General features: G+C 47.7%; 1 protein-coding gene across 1 annotated transcript in view; it reads right to left on the bottom strand.

Moving 5' to 3' along the window:
- The window catches only part of RIMS4 (regulating synaptic membrane exocytosis 4), a 79,514-nt gene that overhangs the window by 11,730 nt on the left and 49,003 nt on the right, over positions 1 to 18,781 (bottom strand). The window contains exon 2 of the mRNA XM_007530872.3: positions 16,316 to 16,454. Coding sequence (XP_007530934.1) covers positions 16,316 to 16,454 — 139 coding nt within the window. The remainder of the gene's footprint in view (positions 1 to 16,315; positions 16,455 to 18,781) is intronic.

An 18,781-nucleotide genomic window follows, 5' to 3' on the forward strand; every position in this document is an offset into this window, starting at 1 on the left:
TTCCCCTTCCCATTCTCGCGAGAGCTATTCACATAAAAGCCCTCCTTCTTCCGCCCCTCTTTCTCTTGCCCGCCTTTCACTTCAGTGATTAGACGCAGGGAAGGTTGCTACGTGAGGCGGCCATTTTTGCTACCTCCATGTGGCCCAAACTGCTGCTCTCTCACCCAATTCTGAGGTGCCAGCGCAAATAAAGGATTGTGTTCCCTTTCTGCTCCAAACCTCCTTTTGCTGTGTCCCGCCGCCCCCCGCAATCGACAAAAAAGCAGCTTCCATCCATCCTGAAGCCACAGAACTCATAGGGCAGAGCCTGCACTTGAATGGAATACTAATGCTGACTGTATGTCTTTCTACCTAAACATGTCCCAAGAACAACAGCTAACTTTCTACAAGCACCTACTATGCGCTGGGTATCACAGCAACAGGGGACAAGGGCAATGAACATAAGGAGGAACCACTTTGGGCCCAGAGGGCACTGTGACCTTTATTCCCTGTCCTGAGCACAGTCCCCAAGTCTGGGCACATGCTGGGATTTTCACCCCAAAGGAGCGGGAGTTCCCATGCGAGGTGGGGTTTCTAGTTCCACCCAACATGGGGTTCCCCCTTCTGCATCAAACTATTCTGCAACCCTCCTTTTCCTCAAGTTCTTCAGAGACAACAATTCAGTCATAGGTCTCTTTTTCTGCCTCTAGCTGCTGACAGTTCAGACATGCTCCCTGGTGCTTGAACCAAATCTGACGCCAATTTTACCTAGAGGTCAAGTCACAAATTTCATCTGGCAAAGAGTCTGTACATTTGCTCTGCAAACAGTTCCAGGAATTTTCCTACCCACATTCCCTACAGTGCCCAGTAAGCATGAGAGGTAGGAATGGGAGGAGAACGGAGAAAACCTTCATGGAGGATGGGGTGGTAGAGGCAGAGTATCTGCCCATGCTTACAGAGGGGAGTGAGGGGCAGTGAGTCCAGTAAGGGACAGAGGGGAGGCTGGCTGCTTAGTCAAGGTTGTGTGGCCAGATGAGGACTTGATGCTCTCGAAAGACTGCCTCTTCCACTTTTCTTCAAGTGAGGGTCCTTCCTTCCTTCCATTCTTCCTCCTTCCCTTCCTTTCTTCCTCCCTCTCCCTTCCCTTCTGTTCCTCTTCCTTCCCTTCCATCCCTTTCTCCCTTCCTTTCCATTTCTCCCTCCCTCCCTTCCTTCCTTCCTTCCTTTCCCTCTTTTAATGCCACCAGAGTTATCATTGAGGCTCAGTGCCAGCACAATAAATCCACTGCCCACAGTGGCCACCCCCACTTTACTTTCTTTTTGATAGAGATAGTGGGAAATTGAGAGAGAAAAGAAAGGTAGAGAGTGAGAGAGACACAGGTAGCACTGCTTTACCACTTGTGAAGCGTCCCCCCTGCAGGTGGGGACTGGAGGCTTGAACCCGAATCCTTATGCACAGAAACATGTATACTCTACTGGGTGCTCCACCACCTTGCCCTGAGGTTTGCTATTAAGCCTTCCATTATCTCTTCTTCATACTGAGGAAGCCCCGCTCTGTAACACGCGTGATGTTGCGTGTGATAGCTTTGCCTATAGTGTATTAAGCACTTCACCCTTGTTGGCTCAGTCTATTCACTGAGTCCGTGCCAAGGGCCTACCATGTGTGTGCACCCTTCTAGGCTCTAGGGGACAGCAGTGGACAAAACAAAACTGTCTTCATGGAGCTGTGACTTTGGAGTAGCCTTTGTGGTGCGCCTATGGAAGCAGACTTGGTTTTATTCAGCTGATAGTGCAAACATACCCAGGCTTAGCAAGAGAAGATCATTTGCTTTAAGTCACACAGCGCGGGGTGGGGTGGGGGTGGGGAAGGGTACAAACAAGATCTGAATCTCCGTCAGCTTGCAGAAGACGTATTTTAGCTGGCCATCCTGGCACACAGCCTTCCCTTGTTGAGGACTAGTTCCTAGAAGACCTGTCGTTGTTTTGGAAGGTAGTAAATGCTAGTGTTTACCTCTTTCTCTAGTGGACACAGCTCACCCCATCTCCCACCTGTGATACTGTGTCCAGTGGAGGAACACTGAAGTGATATGGGCCACGTCTAGATCTGCCCTAGAAAGGCCTTCCGCATGCTAGCTCACATCCAGCAAAAAGTATAGTAGCAAAACAGAACAAAGGAAAAAGAAAAATACCAAGTGTTGGCAAGGTTGTGAAGTAATACGAATCCTTGGGCCTTGTTGGTGGGAATGTAAAATGGTACAGGCACTGTGTAAAACCGTATGGCAGTCCTTCAAAAATTAAAAACAGAAGCACCATATGATCTAGCAATTCCATTTCTGGGTATATGCCAAGGGAAAAAAATAAAAAGCAGAATGTCTAAGAGATATTTGTACACCCATGTTCACAGAGACATTAATTGCAATAGCCAAAAAGTGAAAGCCCTCCAAGTGTTCATACTGGGTGAGTAAACAAGGTGTAACACAGACATACAATAGAATACTATTAAGTCTAATGGATGAATCTTCAAGGCATTGTGTGGAATAAAGTCAGTCTGTAACAAAAGGACAAGTACTGTGTGATTTCAGTTATTCAAATGGCGGTTGCCTTCAGCCTAGGAGGAGGACGGCAGGGTGGATACTTACTGATTAGTGGAGATAGTTTCAATCCTGAAAGATGGAGAAAATCTGGAGATGGATGGTGCTGATGGCTGTACAAGGTGCATATACTGAGTGTCACTGCTATAGACTTTTTTGTCTTTCTATTTTATTTGGTAGGACAAAAATAAAATGGGAGAGTGTGGGGAAACAGAGAGGGAGAGAGAAAGATAGACACCTGCTTCACTGCTAGTGAAGTGTCCCTTCCTGCAGTGAGGGAGCTAGGGTTCAAACACAGGTCTTTGTGTGTGGTAATGTGTGTGCCTGACCCCCACTAGTCGACTTACTAATAATGGTGAGGACTGTCAAGTTTGCCACAATTACAGAGAACAATGCCAAGCAGTCAGGGAGATGGCCCAGTGGATAGTGTATGCTTTGCAAGGAGAGACCCCAGGTTTGATCCCTGACACTACATATGGTCGTAGTGCTCTGATCTCTCACTCTCTCTCTCTCTCTCATGAAAATAAATAATTAAATCTTTTTTGGGGGGAAATAAAACATTTATTTCAAATATTAAAAAGTATCTTTTCATCTCGGCAAAGCAAACCTAACAAATAAGGAGAAGAAGGAGCAGGAAAGGGGAACAAGCACAAGCAGTAAGTAAATGAAGGTGAAGGTTGTTCCAAATAAGCAGAAAGCAGAAGCTGAACATGAATGCCTTCAAAGTAGCAACGTTTTCTTCCTTTCTGAAATCAGTGATCCTCAAACTCTGTCATTAGTAACAATATTTTAAAGGGGCTCTAAGAGGTATTGGATGGATGACTGCCACTTAAGAGGCACATTCTCATAACATCAAGACCCCTCCCACATATAATCTTCCCTCTTTCTCAATCAGAATCACCAGCAGAGGCTCTTGGTAAAGTCACAAGAGAAAAAGGAGCCTGGGCACTGGAGCATGAGTAAGAAATAAACATAAGCCATTGATTGGCAAGGCTGGGAATAGCAAGTGGCTTTACTTAAATAAGTTATCCTGTCCCCCGACCAGAGCTGATGGACCCAAACTTGACCACCTGACTCAAGCTCAGTCACCCAAAGAATCCCTCCGGGAAACCAACAACAACAACATCAGCAGCAGCAACAACAACAACACACACACACACACACACACACAGAGACACACACACATAGACATACACACACACACACACACACACACACACACACACACACAAACACTACCTCCAAGACTGGAAGTCACAAGAACTTTCAGAATGCTCTGCCTCCACATGGAGTCCCAAACTACCCAACCTGGCTGCTCAGCCCATACCTCAGCCACCCACAATGTCCTTCCAGCAGATTCCATTTTTGCTCTGCTATTAGCAGAGTTGACAGCACAATGATTATTTCACATTTCCCCAATTTCCTGCTACCCCCTACTGACCCACTGAGGCCAAAGCTGGGGTGTTCTATGGTCACTGCCTTGGAGAAGGGATGTCCCATAAGATGCAGGGAGCAAAAACCAGCACAGCCTAGGCTTTGGGTTTCACCTCAACAAAACAGACTTGGAAAGATGGGTGGGTAGACAGAAAGGCTGGTCTGCCTCCACATCACCAAAGGCAAATTCCCTGATATGGGAAAGCAGAGGAAGTGGGGCAATGTCGTATGCTTTACATTGGTTTGTTCTAGCCCTCCCCCGCCAAGAGAATTGGATCAGTCCAGTTAATTTCGCGGGCCCGCTTGGCCCCGCCCCAAGGAACCCCGAGAGAGGGTTCCTGAGTCAGAGAGTTCCTGAGTTCGAGAGTTTCAGAGTTACAGAGTAAGAGAGAGTTCCACAGTGGAAGAGTTTCAGAGGGTTCCCCAGTACGAGAGTTCCAGAGTACCAGAGTTGGAGAGTTCCCGAGTTACAGAGTAAGAGGGAGTGCTTGTGCCGCCGCAAAGAGACAGCAGAGTTCTGTTTGGTGATTAGTTTGTCTTAGTTTATGAATCGTTGTTCCTGAATAAAGAAATACAGCTTCCCTGCCCAGCCGTTGTCTCCGCGTCTCTGTTACCCACCGTGAAGCAAGCCAGCCCGGTAAGAGCCTCCGAAATTTTAACAACAGGGCAAGGTGGGGAGCAGAGAGGTAGGGGGCCATCCAGGAAGGCCTGATTGTGCTTTGGGATGAAAAATCCCATATAGGTTTGGGAAATGTGGGTCATAGGGGGTTTGTGGGGTGGGGTTGACAAAAGGGCCGGGTGCTAAGCAGAAATGGCTGGCTGGTATCTCCCTCTACCCCCAAGTGGAGCATGGGATCCTGGAATACTGAAGAGAGGAGAGAGAGAGAGAGAGAGAGAGAGAGAGAGAGAGAGAGAGAGAGAGAGAGAAGAGAGAGAGAGAGAGAGACAGAGAGAGAGAGAGAGAGAGAGAGAGAGGGGAAAGGCTGACTGATTTAAACGAAGCAAGACAGAGGCAGGTGAGTGTTTGAAAGAGATGAGAGAGAAAGAGAGAGAGAGAGAGAGAGACTGACTGATTTAAATGAAGCAAGACAGAGGCAGGTGAGTGTTTGAACCCAAGCAGCTGGGTTTCCTCTGAATCTCTTATCTCAACAAATATGCAGTCCTGTAATACAGAAGTCAGCAGAAAGTAATTTAATTTAAGTATCAGGGGGATAGAAATGTGTACCCACTTTTCTTGCAAACCCAGAGGCCCTTAGTTGACAGTTTCACAGCTGGTGGCATGGCCCTTGCTCCAAGCCCCAGTCTCTATTCCACTGCCCACTCCCCTCCCCCTTGCCACCTGGGGGTCCAGGCCTCACTCTGTATACAGGGTTTACTCTCCAAGAAGCTGAAAAAGATTGGGGTCTTGGGTTTTCAGGCAGTAAAAGGGCTCAGCCTCCCAGGCAGAGTCAGGTCTTCAGCAGCCTGAAATTGAAAGTTTCCTCCAACATCATCATTGCTCCTCAGTTCCTGGTGGGACTGTGAGCAGACAATGGGGAACTGGCAGGCCCGGTAATTAGCAGTAATTGTTTATAATATCTGGGCGGCTGCCTGACTCCCCATCCCAGGGTGCCTCGCTGGCTGCCAAGGAAGCAGGCTGCCGCCCCAGAAACCACGAATAGGTTAGCACATCCTCTGTGGGGCTGGGGGAAGAGAGAGCGAATGGTGGCAGATTACTGTTGGGTAGAAGACCACATGCATCACAGACCCCTGTCCACCTCAGGATCTCCCCTAGAGCAGGACGAAAGGCGGAGGACAGAACATCAAAGCTGGTTGACTTCTGTTGTGCACATCTACATGTTTCAAAACTGCTCACAGGAGTCACCGGCAGTGGGGTAGGAAGAGCTGAATTCAGTGTCACAAATTAGTTGCCACTTTAAGCACACCTTATATGTGGCAAGAGCTCAGTAAATATTTACTTCCTGGCCCCAAACTGGGAAAAGGAAAAAAAAAAAGAGTGGTTGGAAATGTGCTTTGGGATAGCGTAGACCTTGGATTTCAGTATGTGGCAGTATGGTACCCTGGCTGCAGTGTCTTTCTGCATAAGATGGGAATATATTGTAATCCTTTGTCTTGGGGGTGAGTGGGTGAGCTAACTCAGACAAGGGGGTAACACAAGAGCCCAGCACACAGCATCTCCTAGATGAATAAAGGATTGAAACACCATGGCCTGCAGGTCCCTGCTTCAGGCCTGGGAGAGCCTCTTCTTTCTTTTCATGGCATGTTCTTGGTGTTTCTGATTCCAGATCCATTAGAAAGTGCAGCATCCAGATGCTGGAGACCAAGCCCAAGCCACCTTGGGGAGAAAGGAGAGGGGGGGATATAGGATCCTCCCAGAAACACACGCCACACCAGCAGAGACCTGAAACAGGATTATAGCCTGGGTTCCTCTGGTCTTTTATTTTGTGTTAATGGTGAAATGAGATTTCCTGCATTTTAAATCTTGTTAGTCTTTGTATGTGGAGCTGAAACTCATCCGTCTTTTGTTATTAACCTTTGAGTACAGTTTTGCCTCCTGGATGTTATGTGCTCTAGATGGTTAAAGAAGTAATTGGGTTATTCAAGGGGTTGACTCTATTCTCTTTCCAGATGGATCACCTGTTTCAGTTGCATCAGAAATTAAAAGACTGCACTGCACGGTCCCCATGGTGACTACACTACCAGCTGTGTAGTTCTGAAAGGTCTTAGTTGTTCATTGCTCTCTGCTCACCCATTCACCACCGGGCCCCAAGTGTCCACTTGTCCATCCACCTTCCCACAGATGTGCTGAGTTTACAGCTGTCAGTTCTGCTGTAACACAAAATATACATTTTTAAAAGCTGCTGTGCAGAGAAATATCCTGCAATAAAAGTCACAGTGCAGAGAAATATCCTGCAATAAAAGTCACAGAGCTTATGGGGGGAAAGCTACCAGTGTCACATTAGCAATATATGCATAATAAAAATGTCAGCACAATCTTACACTCACTATATGGTTAAGAAATGCATAAATGGGGCCAGGTGGTGGTACACCCAATTAAGTGCACATATTAGCATATGCAAGGACCCAGGATTCAAGATCCCATTCCCCACCTATAGGGGTGATGCTTCACAAGCGGTGAAGCAGGTCTGTCTGCAGACGCATATTTTTCTCTCTCCTGGTCTATTTCCCCCCCTTTCTCAATTTCTCTCTGTCTGATCAAATAAAAAAGAAAAAAAGAAAAACTGGGTGCTGGGAGCAGTGGATTCATAGTGCTGGTACTGAACCCTAGTGATAACCCTGGGCAATAAAAAAACTGCATTAACTATAATAAAGATGATGCTTTAGTTGTGGTCTATATACACAATGGAATACTACTCAGCTATACAAAATGGTGACATCACTGTTTTCAGCTGATCTTGGATGGAGCTTGAAAAATACATGTTAAGTGAAATAAGTCAGAAACAGAAGGATGAATATGGGATGATCTCACTCTCAGGCAGAAGCTGAAAAACAAGATTAGAAGAGAAAACACAAGTAGAACCTAAACTGGAATTGGCAAATTGCACCAAAGTGAAAGACTCTGGGGTGGGGGTGGGTGGGTGGGGAGAACACTGGTCCAAAAAGGATGACAGAGGACCTAGTGGGGGCTGTATTGCTATATGGAAAACTGAGAAATGTTATGCATGTACAAACTATTGTATTTACCATTGAATGTAAAACATTAATTCCCCAATAAAGAAATTTTTTTTTAAAAAAAGATGATGCTTTATGCTGAATACAGTTTGAAGTTTGTTTGTGAAAATAAGAGGAGGAGGACTTTAGGTCTGTGGGTTGTTATGTAGTGGTGAAGGACTGTGAGATGGGTAGGCAGGTGTGGGGTGTGTAGCTTGCAGTTCTCTTGAGCTAAGGGGACAGATATTAGGATGATCTAAGTTTTCTGTCTTCTTCTGTGGGTGCAGTTTTCTGCACTTATCTATTTCTTATGGGTGAACTCACATCTGAACAGAGGCAGAATACATATTGTGTCCAGACTATTCCTGTGCTCAAACTATGCTTTAACATTTCCCTGGTGTTAAAACAAATTTGTGTTTGCAAAATAAGCGCTATAGCAGAACTGACTGAATGCCAGGACTCACAGATCACATAATCCTGGCTTCAGCTTCTCAAACTTTCAAAACATTTCTGATCTTGTCCCCTGCCTTTGCTCCTTACCCTGAAGAGTGGGGGCTTAGGGACATAAAGTCATCCAGAGATTTATTATTTACTGAGAACCCCAAGTGGAGATTAGAAAACAGTTTACCCAGCACCACAGATGGTGGGGCGACACTGTGGTATCTCTCTTCCTCTCTTATTTCCTCCCTTATTCCCATGTTTGTCTCTCTTTCTCATCTATAAAACATCAGCCTAGGAGCAGTGGAATAGTACATGCATGAGTCCGCAGCACTAAAGAAGGAAAAAAAAGAAATAAGTGCTAATGGTACTAAGTCATCAATATTGATTCATTTTCAGTACTGTGCTGGGGATCAAACCCAGGGTCTTGTGCAAGTACTTCTCTGCATGACCTCTCATGCCCAATTTTTATTTCATATTTTATGAGACAGAACAAAAACACAGCACCAGACCACCATCCATGAAGTTCCACTTATCTCTATCAGCTTTGCTCCCCTATGGTCCTGAGAATTGAATCCAAGCCTCAGCCACAGAAGGTATGCACTCTACCTGCTTCATCACTTCACACACCCTCGCTATGAACTCATTTAAACCTAATTTAGCAACACTGAAAGTTAGGAACTTATTAGTAACATCTGTTTTTTGTTTTGTTATAAAAAGGAAACACTGACAAAACCATAAGATAAGAGGGGTACAACTCCACACAATTCCCACCACCAGAACTCTGTATCCCATCCCCTCCCTTGATAGCTTTCCTATCTTTTAACCCTCTGGGAGTATGGACCCAGGGTCATTATGGGATGCAAAAGGTGGATGGTCTGGCTTCTGTAATTGCTTCCCCGCTGAACATCTGTTTTTACTGGAGATAAAAATCCAGGCACACAATTGTTAAACAGCCCAACCCAACCTTCAGTTCTGGGATTCAAACCCTGAGAGTTTGACTTTAGAGCTGATCATCTTAACCAGCAATGGATTCTGCTTAATGTGCCTTGAGGAGCTCTTCCTCTTGCCGAGAGCAGAGCACTGGGATCTGTGGCACAAACTTTGGGACCTGGCAGCCTGGATCTGAATCCTGACTCCATGACTCACAGGTTGTAGAGACACATTCACCACCTTGCAGACTCTGGGTTTCCATTTCAGTAAAGGAGGAATAAATTACAATAATATAACCTTCAGTGATATGCCATACAGCAAGAAGATAAACTTCTTAAAACAGAAGCTGGCATAGTCAAATACTGAAAAAATACTAGTGCTTATAAAACAGAACAAAACAAACCCTCCCTGTGCCCTAGCTCACAGCCACATCCAGTCCTGATTTGCCTCTCTGGCATAAGGATTCTAAGTGACAGAGGTAGGGAAGGGACTGGGGCTCTGGTGATGAGGGAAAGGCCCCTGGCAAGTGCCACCCTGAGCTTGGGGGCACTGACCTTGTTGTTAGTTCACTCAGCCTGCCTCCCAGGTTGGGGGCACAGTGACCCAGACACCCAGGGAGCTGGATGCTGTGACTCTCAGATCTCAGGACAGAGTTGGGGAAGGTGAGGGCAGGGGCAGGAGGGAACCAGCTTTGAAAGCTTCTGGTTTTTAAAGTGGCTGTGTAGGCCCATATTCTGAGTGATAGGGAGACAGGGAATGTTTGAGGACTCCTGTTCATAAGAAACTACTCATTATTCATCACAATTTTCAAACCACTGCCTGTGGGACAGGCCCCGTGCTGGGCAGGCACCCAACTTGGTGGGACAGACATGCACAACAATGACATCAGATATAGGGTGTAGCTGTGGGGGAGAGGGAGAGAACAAGGTTATAGAAGCTGCTGATACAGCCAAAAGTATGGCTGACCCAGGCCATTCCACTTCCTGTGCCCACGCCCAGAGAAGACATTGCTAATCAACCTCCACATGCCTGCCAAGCCTAGACTGGGCTCCAGAATCCTTCTCAACATAGCACTCTGGAGAGCCACTATCAATTAACTGAAATTGGAATTGGCACATGAGATCAAGCTTATATGCCAGTTCTTAGCTGGTATCTGGAGGAGGAGTGAGTCAGAGGGTGAAGAAGAGAGGAAGGAATGCTAGGTAGAGGGAGAAGCATATGAGAAGACCTGGAAGGTGAAACAGAGGAAGTAGAAGAGGCTCACATGATGCAGTTGGGGGTGAGGAGGGTGCACAGGACAGGAGACTGCAAGAGACTGGCAGAGATCAGAGGAAATAAGTGCTGAGTGACTGACTAGGGAGTTCAGATCAGACAGAAGACTTGCAGGTGTCCAGACAAGAATGACAACTGGCCTTGACAGGATTGGGTGGGGATGAAGAGAAATGAATAGAGGCAAAACTAAACAGAAGTAAGACAGTCATCTCTAGGAATGAAATGGATGCAGAGTGTGAGAAGTGGGGAGGCATCTAGGCAGCAGGGAGGCAGTGGTGCCATGCACCCAACACAGCATGGGGTGAGGATAGCAGGGTGGCCTCCCAGGACCCTGGATCCTCACCCCCCATTGGTGCTCCTGACATCTAACTACCAGGGCCTCCTCTCTCTCTCTCTCTCTCTCTCTCTCTCTCTCTCTCTCCCCCCCCCCCAGCACTGTTCTAGCCTCCTCAAAATTTCTCTGCCCCAGAGCCCACTGTGCTGCAGGAAAGGAGCTCACTGGGAGCGGTCACCCAGCAGCAACTGGTGAGACTTGGAGGAGAAACTTCTTAGCTCCCTTGCCTCTGGGGGATGGCCCCCAGGTGCATGTTCCACACGAGCGCCTAGAGTCCCTGTCAGATTCAGCTCCCGCTGCCAAAGGCAACAGGGGCTTCCTAAAGCACATGACCTTGGGGGCCTCCCTAGCCTGTCTCTCATGTGACCCTCCACCATGGTTTTCTGGAATTACCTTCCAAGTTAAATCCTTGTACTCCAATCTGTGTCTCAGGACTGGTTCTGGGGGGAAGCCAAACCAAAGCACAAGGTTGCCAGGGAGTACATCAGGATTAAGGGCAGAGATGCTATTCTTGTGGACCCTTGTCTAGGGGAGATGAGCTTTTTCTGAGGAGCAGGGTAGGGAGGAGAGTTGGCTGGTTGCCAAACTCACCACTGTGTCCTTCTACCCAAAGCATACAAAACCCCAATTTAAAAAAAATTTTTTTTATATTTATTTTTATTTATTTATTCCCTTTTGTTGCCCTTGTTGTTTTATTGTTGTAGTTATTATTGTTGTCATTGTTGTTGGATAGGACAGAGAGAAATGGAGAGGGGAGGGGGAAGACAGAGAGAGGGAGAGAAAGATAGACACCTGCAGACCTGTTTCACCACTTGTGAAGCGACTCCTCTGCAGGTGGGGAGCCAGGGCTTGAACCAGGATCCCTATGCGGGTCCTTGTGCTTAGCGCCACCTGCGCTTAACCCGCTGCGCTACAGCCCGACTCCCAAAACCCCAATTTTTGAACAGCCAGAAAAGGGTTCAGGAAAAGATAGTTCTCATCTCCAGGGCATTAAGCAGGATTGATCCAATGTGGTGAGACCCACAAAAGGGAAACACACAGGGATTTGGAGTCCTTGGTGGCATCATCAAGCCACCCAACTTTCTCAGAAGTGTCCCCTCCGAAAATAGTGACAGATGTAGCCACTAAATGTGGAAAGTGTCACTGTCACAGTGGAAGGGCAGACTCCCAACACCTGGTTTTAAATTTCAGCCCCTGAAACCACTGTGTGACCCTGGGCAATAATCATCCCCATAACATCAGGCTGTTGTGAGAGTGAGATGCGTCATCAGGAAAGAGCACTAAGCACAGTGCCTGCCTTGTGTGAAATGTCCCATTAAGTCAGAGCTTCTCAAGGTTAACATCATACAAATCGCTGGGGAATCTTGTTCAACTACAGAGTCTGATTCAGTGGGTCTGCGGTGGAGCCTGAGACTCTGTTTCTGACAAGTTTCCAGGCGATGTGGATGTGGGCTGAGGTCTTTGTGAGCCAGTGTTGGGTGACCTGGAGTCCAAGGATCTTCACTGACAAAATGGCCCAGTCCTTATGCACCTCATCCTCAGCCCCACACCATGCTCAGAAGGCAGCATTTCAGGGCCAGGTGGTGGCACACCTGGTTGAGTGCACATGTATCCTTGTGAAAGGACCTGGGTTTGAGCCTTCCCTCCCCGCCTGCAAAAAGGAAGCTTCATGAGTGGTGAAGCAAGTGGACTGCAAGTGTCTCTCTATTTCTATCTCTCTCCCTGACAACCCCTCCCCTCTCAAGTTCTCTCTGTCCTATCAAATAAAGAAGGAAAAACAAAAAGGGAAAAACGTCGGCCTGGAGCTATGGATTTGTCATGCAGGCATCAAGCCCCAGTGAAAACTCTGGAGGCAACTAAAAAAATAAAGAAGAAAGAAGACAGTATTTCCACAGTTCTCTCTCTCTGCCCTGTGCAGCTCTCCCACACATTTACATGCTTGGTATGGGGAAGACAGGATGGTCAAGGAACCCAGCCCAGATGTCTGGACCACAGTAGTAATTTAGCCACGTGTACGGGAGTGAAGACCTGCATGGGAGCAGCCCTGTGCAACCCCGCAGGAGCTGGTGCTCTTGCTGGCGACCGCTCGCCAGGGCAGGCAGACCCAGTCGCGCCAGTGCTGCTCAAGCACTCTGGCTCCCTGTGAGCTTCAGCTGGGCTGGCAAGAGCCCAGGGGGAGGGTGGCCACACCCCCTCCTGTTTTAGGCCTGGCATCTGGGTTGCACTCGAGCTCAAAATACCTCACAAACAAGGAGGAGGGCGACCACTGCTTAATGTCCCCACTTGTGCCCTGGCTTGACCAGGTGTTTGGCAAGTTGGTAGCACCTGGATGGCCTACATCGAGACCCAGCCCCTCTCAGGAAGGCAAGAGTCTCTTCTTTGCGAACCCAGCACCTCCAACCCACCAGATCCTTCCCAACTGGGCTCAGGACACCCACCCCAAACCTTTAAATACTCACAGTCATCACAGCGAACATTTATCCTGTGCTTACTCTGTGCTAAGCACTTTATAGTCATGGTTATGTGTAGCTGCCTGTAACCCTGAGGATACAACTGGCTGAGGACAGCACAACAGTCAAGCCACACTCACTGATTCAACCACCACCAATAGGATGGACAGTAATAGTGCTTGCTGTGTGCATGCCACTATTATAAGCAATTTTACATTTAATAATTCATTTAATTCTCAGAAGTGAATCAGAGGTCTGTCCTATTGCTATTCATTTTCATACATGAAGAAACTTGGCTCAGAGAGGTAGAAAGACTTCCCAAATGCCACACAGCTCCTCAGGAGTAGACATGAGGCATAAACCAGGATGTCTGACTCCTGAGCCTGGCTTTGGACCTTTCTGCAATATAAGAAGATGCCCTGGTTCCCAGAGTACATCACAGGGAATGGCAACAGACGCCACCTCCTGAGTACCTGTCCTGTGCAGGCACCACCACATTTCTGTCTCCTAAAACCTTCCCCTGCAGCTCCATTCACACAGGTTATGTACCCTCTGTTTTCAGCTCCTCTTCTGTGAACTGGGGGTGTGGGTTTGAGTTCCTGCTGCTTCTCTGCTACCCTCTCTGTCACCTGGTCCTCTGAGATGCCTGGGTCCAAAAGATGAAATGCTTGCTGGCCTGCCTGAAGCTTAGAGGCCGAGGGCTATGCCCAAGGTATGTGTGTGTGTGTGTGTGTGTGTGTGTGTGTGTGTGTGTGTGTGTGTGTGTGTTGGGGAGGGCTCAATAGCAATGCCAGGAAGAGGACCAAATCTCCTGACCCCTGACAATTCAGGTACCCACTGCTACCCAGAAGCCTCAAATATCTTCTTCTTCCAAGTGCTGCTGCCTTGACAAATTTCTCAGGTTAAAGAAAACATTTGTTCCCTTCCTCCTCCTCCTCCTCCTCCTCCTCCTCCTCCTCTCCCTTCCGCCTGTCCTCCTCCTCTTCTCACCCTCCGGGAAGTCTCCCTAGGAGGTGGGTGGAACAGCAGCATCTGCCAAGGCGAGGCCATTCACAGTGGCCAGAGATGCCCATTTAGGAGGGACTGGGGTGGGAAGCCTTTCGGAAGGCAGAAGCCCCCAGCTGCAAGGCTAAGCTAGAGATGCAGGAGAGCAAAAGGTGGCAGCAGCCTGGCCTCCGCCTCTCCCCCCACACACTCTGGTTCTCAGCAAACAGGCCAGTGTCTGTCCTCAGACAAGCCAGGTAGCCAGCACTCTCCAGTGGAACTTTGCACCAAGCCGCAAATGTTCTGTTTCTGCACCATCCGATCTGGTGCCAGCAGACACAAGTTGCTACTAAGCATTTGAAATGCAGCAAGTGTGGTGGAGGGGCAGAATATTTGATTTTATTCAATTTCCATTGATTTACATTTAAATGACTTCCTGTCTGATGCCTACTGTACTGAACAGCACAGCGCTGAGCTTTTCCAAGCCTTGGTCTCATGTGTGTGATGAGCGTCCTGATACCCCACCTCGGCTAAGGACAGCTGAGACTGAGGCCATGTGGGGCCTTGGAAGGAACCCTAGCTGGGAGGCAGGACTCCTAGGTTCCTAACCTGTGAACATGCTATGTGACCCAGGACTGGCTCCTTGATGCCTCTGAGGGCTCTGGTTATCTGCAATGAGGAAATGATCCACAGTTTCTTTGCTAGGGATCCCTGGGCAGGTCTTAGTGGAATCTAAGACCCTTCCCTCACTATGGTTAGGGATGGGATCATTTGCATGAGAATGCATGTGTTAGGGGAGGGCATGTCAGGCACAGGGTTATTCCCTAATTCTCAAAGGGGTCTATAATGACTTCAAAGTCTTATCTAAATTAGTTCTCCTTCCCCCATAGCCTTTAAAAGTGGAATTCTGGGAGTCGGGAGGTAGCACAGCAGGTTAAGCGCAGATGGCACAAAGCGCAAAGACCAGCATGAGGATCCTGGTTCAAGCCCCTGGCTCCCAACCTGCAGGGGAGTCGCCTCACAGGCTGTGAAGCAGGTCTTTCTCTCCCCCTCTCTGTCTTCCTCTCCTCTCTCCATTTCTCTCTAGCCTATCCAACAACGATGACATCAGTAACAACAACAATAATAACTGCAACAACAATAAAAATAACAAAGGCAACAGAAGGAAATAAATAAATATTTATTTTAAAAGTGGGATTCTAGATCTGGTGAATAGCTCAGTATTAGGATGCAGAGGCCTGGCTTTGGTCTTTAGTATTCAAAACCAACTAAATTAAAGTAAAAGTGGAGTTCCTAAATAAAACAAAAAGTAAACTGTAGACTCTGAGACTAAATTAGCATTACTGGATGGAAAAGAGGAAGATGGTGGTAGACAAAGGGGCCGAATGTGAAGGCTAGGACTCAACCTAATGTAGGATGCATACAGACACTAACTGACAGAGGGATGTTAAGAAAATAACTAAAATAACATAAGTAGAAGTGCAGTGCCTAGGCTCCACCTCCAGAAACTGATTCAGTAGGTTGAATGGGCCCTATATACTGCTTTTGTGACAACTTACTGGTGACACTGGCATCACTGGCAAGGTGTGAGTTAGAGCTAACATTTAATGATTTCATGTTTGTGAAATGATCTGCTAGATACATAATATATATATATATATATATATATATATATATATATATATATATATATATATATATATGTAATTATGATAGCTCACCTGGGAAGGCGCATGTTTAAGCCCTGCCCCACCGCACTGGGGAAAGCTTTGGTGCTGTCATGTTTTTCCCTCTGTCTCTTGTCTCTTGTCTATCCCTCTTTCTATCCAGAAAAGTCAGCCCAGAGTAATGATTCCTCCACAATGGTGAAATAAATTATCACCATGTAATCCTCCTGGATTTCTTTATACAAGGCCTGATAATGCAATGCCTGTACTACTTTCCGAGTATCAACCCACTTTAATACTAATGACTGCCCTACACTGTTAGTCTAACTGTGCCCAGTTTAAAGATGAGGAGACTGTGGCACAGAGCAGCAACTTGCCATGTGGGTGAGTTATGGAGCAAGATCCAAATATAGCTGCTCATGCTTCCTTGCTTTGCTTCCAGCCTCCTCAAGAGGGGGACCAGCCAGGATCCCTGAGCCAATGCCCCCTCCAGCTGGTACCCTCTACCCAACGCGGGAGAAGCCTGGAATTGCTGAGAGGATGGGTGGGGCCCACACTCACTTGCCCTCTGAGCCATAGCTGTTCATGCTGTCCTCGATGGACTCGTGGCTGGCCTGGCGCAACGTCCGGCTGGGCATCTCCACTGCCAGGCCCGTCTCTGTACTTCTCTGGATGGCCCCCTTCAGCCTCCGGTTATCTCCTTCTGAGCAGAACGTCCATGAGAGGTGTGGAGAGAGAAACAAAGTGGGAGAGGAAAGAGAGAGGCAAATCACTGGTTAGCATTTCAGCGGCCAATGGCTGGTGCCCCTAACCCTTTCCATCAACCTCTTCCAGACAGCAGCTCTGCCCTTCACACCCACCCAGCACATAGGATCACATACACAAGCTCTCTCACTCACAGACTCCCTTGCACATCCCTCTTCCTCCTGCTGAGTCCCCATTCCCCCTGAAACTGTTACCAGTCATCTCTCCCCTCCTCTGATATTTAGTGATCGCCTGCTACATTCAGACTGCAGAGCAGTCCAGGGTTTTTCCACCTTGGCACAACCAGCTGTTAGATGGATACTGCTTTGTTGGCTCCAAGCATAGTAGAAGGTCTAACTCTGCCCCTGACCATTACCCACTAGATGCCAGCAACAGCCTCTAGTCCAGTGGTGGTATCCAAAATGCCTCCAAGCCAGATAACCCAAGGAAGAGATGTCTGAGGATCTGGACCTCTGGCTCTGAAACCAGAGGGCTTGACACCTGCATTTTTTCCCTGCTGCCTGTGAAATCTGGGTTCTAACTATCAGCCTCTCTGTGTTTTTATCTCCTCAATTGATAAATGGGAGATTAAGTTTATAAGAAGACAAGTGACCTGTGCTTCTAGCACCTCCCTTAACACCTCCTCCTCCAATGCCAGACTCGTCCCTTCCATTCTGGGATCAAAAGTTGCCCTGTCCATAACTGTCCCTCTGCCCTGTTGCTCTGTTTTGTTTATTATCACTCACTACTACCATACTGCTGGCTTTATGGCCAGCTCCCTCAACTCAGAAGGTCAAGTCTCTGAGGACAGGCAACTTTGGGGGTTGAATGCTGAAGGCCCCTATGGAACAAAAGGACCAGCAAGTGCCACAGCTCAGTGATCAACTGCTGAATGACCAGGTATCTATCTGGTTTGTTTTTTTTACCATCAGGGTTATCCCTGAAACCCAGTGCCTGCATGATGAATACACTGCTCCCAGCAGTCACTTTTCCTTTTTTTTAAAAAAACTTATTTGATATGACAAATTGAAATCGAGGGAAGAAGGGGATATAGACACAGAGAAAGAAGAGAGAGACCTACAGACCTGCTTCACTACTTGAGAAGCTTCCCTCCTGCAGGTGGGGAGTGGGGGTTGAACCCAGGTTTTCACACATAGTAATATGTGTGTTTAAATGGGTACGCCACCAGAGGGTGGTCTTTGTTTTTTAGAGGGTGGTCTTAATCATCAACTGCCCAAGGTGAGTGCCCTCCTGGCTGGAGCACTGGAGGGCTCTGTGGAGGCCTGCCTCCAGACACTGAGCTTGCAGTCTTACAGACTTCAGTAGACTCAGGAGCTGGGATGTTACCCTGGGAGGGTGTCTTGGCTCCAGACTCCACAGCAGGTGGTCACTGCTATATGTCTCCATCATCCTGTGGGGACAGTAGATTTGTACTACTAGGGGGCGATCTTTAGTGGGGCCTTCCTCCTCATGTACCCACAAAACTGGGGAGGAGCTGGCATCCTTCCAAGAACTTAATTCAACCTAGCGGATGAAAGCAGTGTCACCCAAGTCCCATCGTCCTGCTCAGTGGGGGCGAGGGGTGGAGTGTGTGTGTGTGTGTGTGTGTGTGTGTGTGTGTGTGTGTGTGTGTGAGGTCTAGTAGCATGAGACAGACTGGGACACATCCTGCCAGCTTTTTCTAAGCTCCCTCCTTCTCACTCAATGACAGTATATGCTCTAACCTGACTTTAACACACACACACACTGCAATTCTCTGTGTGCCCATAGTTGTTTCCACCTATTGTAACACACACAGGGGAGAGAGTTGAGAGAGTTTATATATGTCTTGAGAGCCTTCCTGTGTGTTTCCACAGTTCTGTGTACCTCCCATTCTGCATTTTTGAGGCTCACAGGACCTGTGTATGCACCTGTTACCCACAGACCACACAGATGCACATCCCTGGGTGTATGTGTCAGCACACTCAGAAAGCACACAAACTGATACTGTGATTTTCTCTGTGTGTCATTCCTGGTGTTTCTGAACATGTAGGGGAAACGTGTGTCTCTGTGTCTGTGCTTCCATCTCCATTTGCTCTTTCCCCAAATTGTCTCTAGACTACTCTCCCAGCCCTATACGTCTCTATGTATCCTAGAGATTCAGAAACACACATATTTTCTCAGAGTCAGAAACAGACTCACACAAGTTCAGTCCTGTGCCCAGCAAACCCCCCAACCTGACTCCCACCATGCACCCACCCCTGCCCCCACCCAACCCTGCTGGGGATGCAAACCCCACTACCT

The sequence above is a fragment of the Erinaceus europaeus genome, chromosome 1, assembly GCF_950295315.1.
Source record: "Erinaceus europaeus chromosome 1, mEriEur2.1, whole genome shotgun sequence".
Lineage (NCBI taxonomy): Eukaryota > Metazoa > Chordata > Mammalia > Eulipotyphla > Erinaceidae > Erinaceus > Erinaceus europaeus.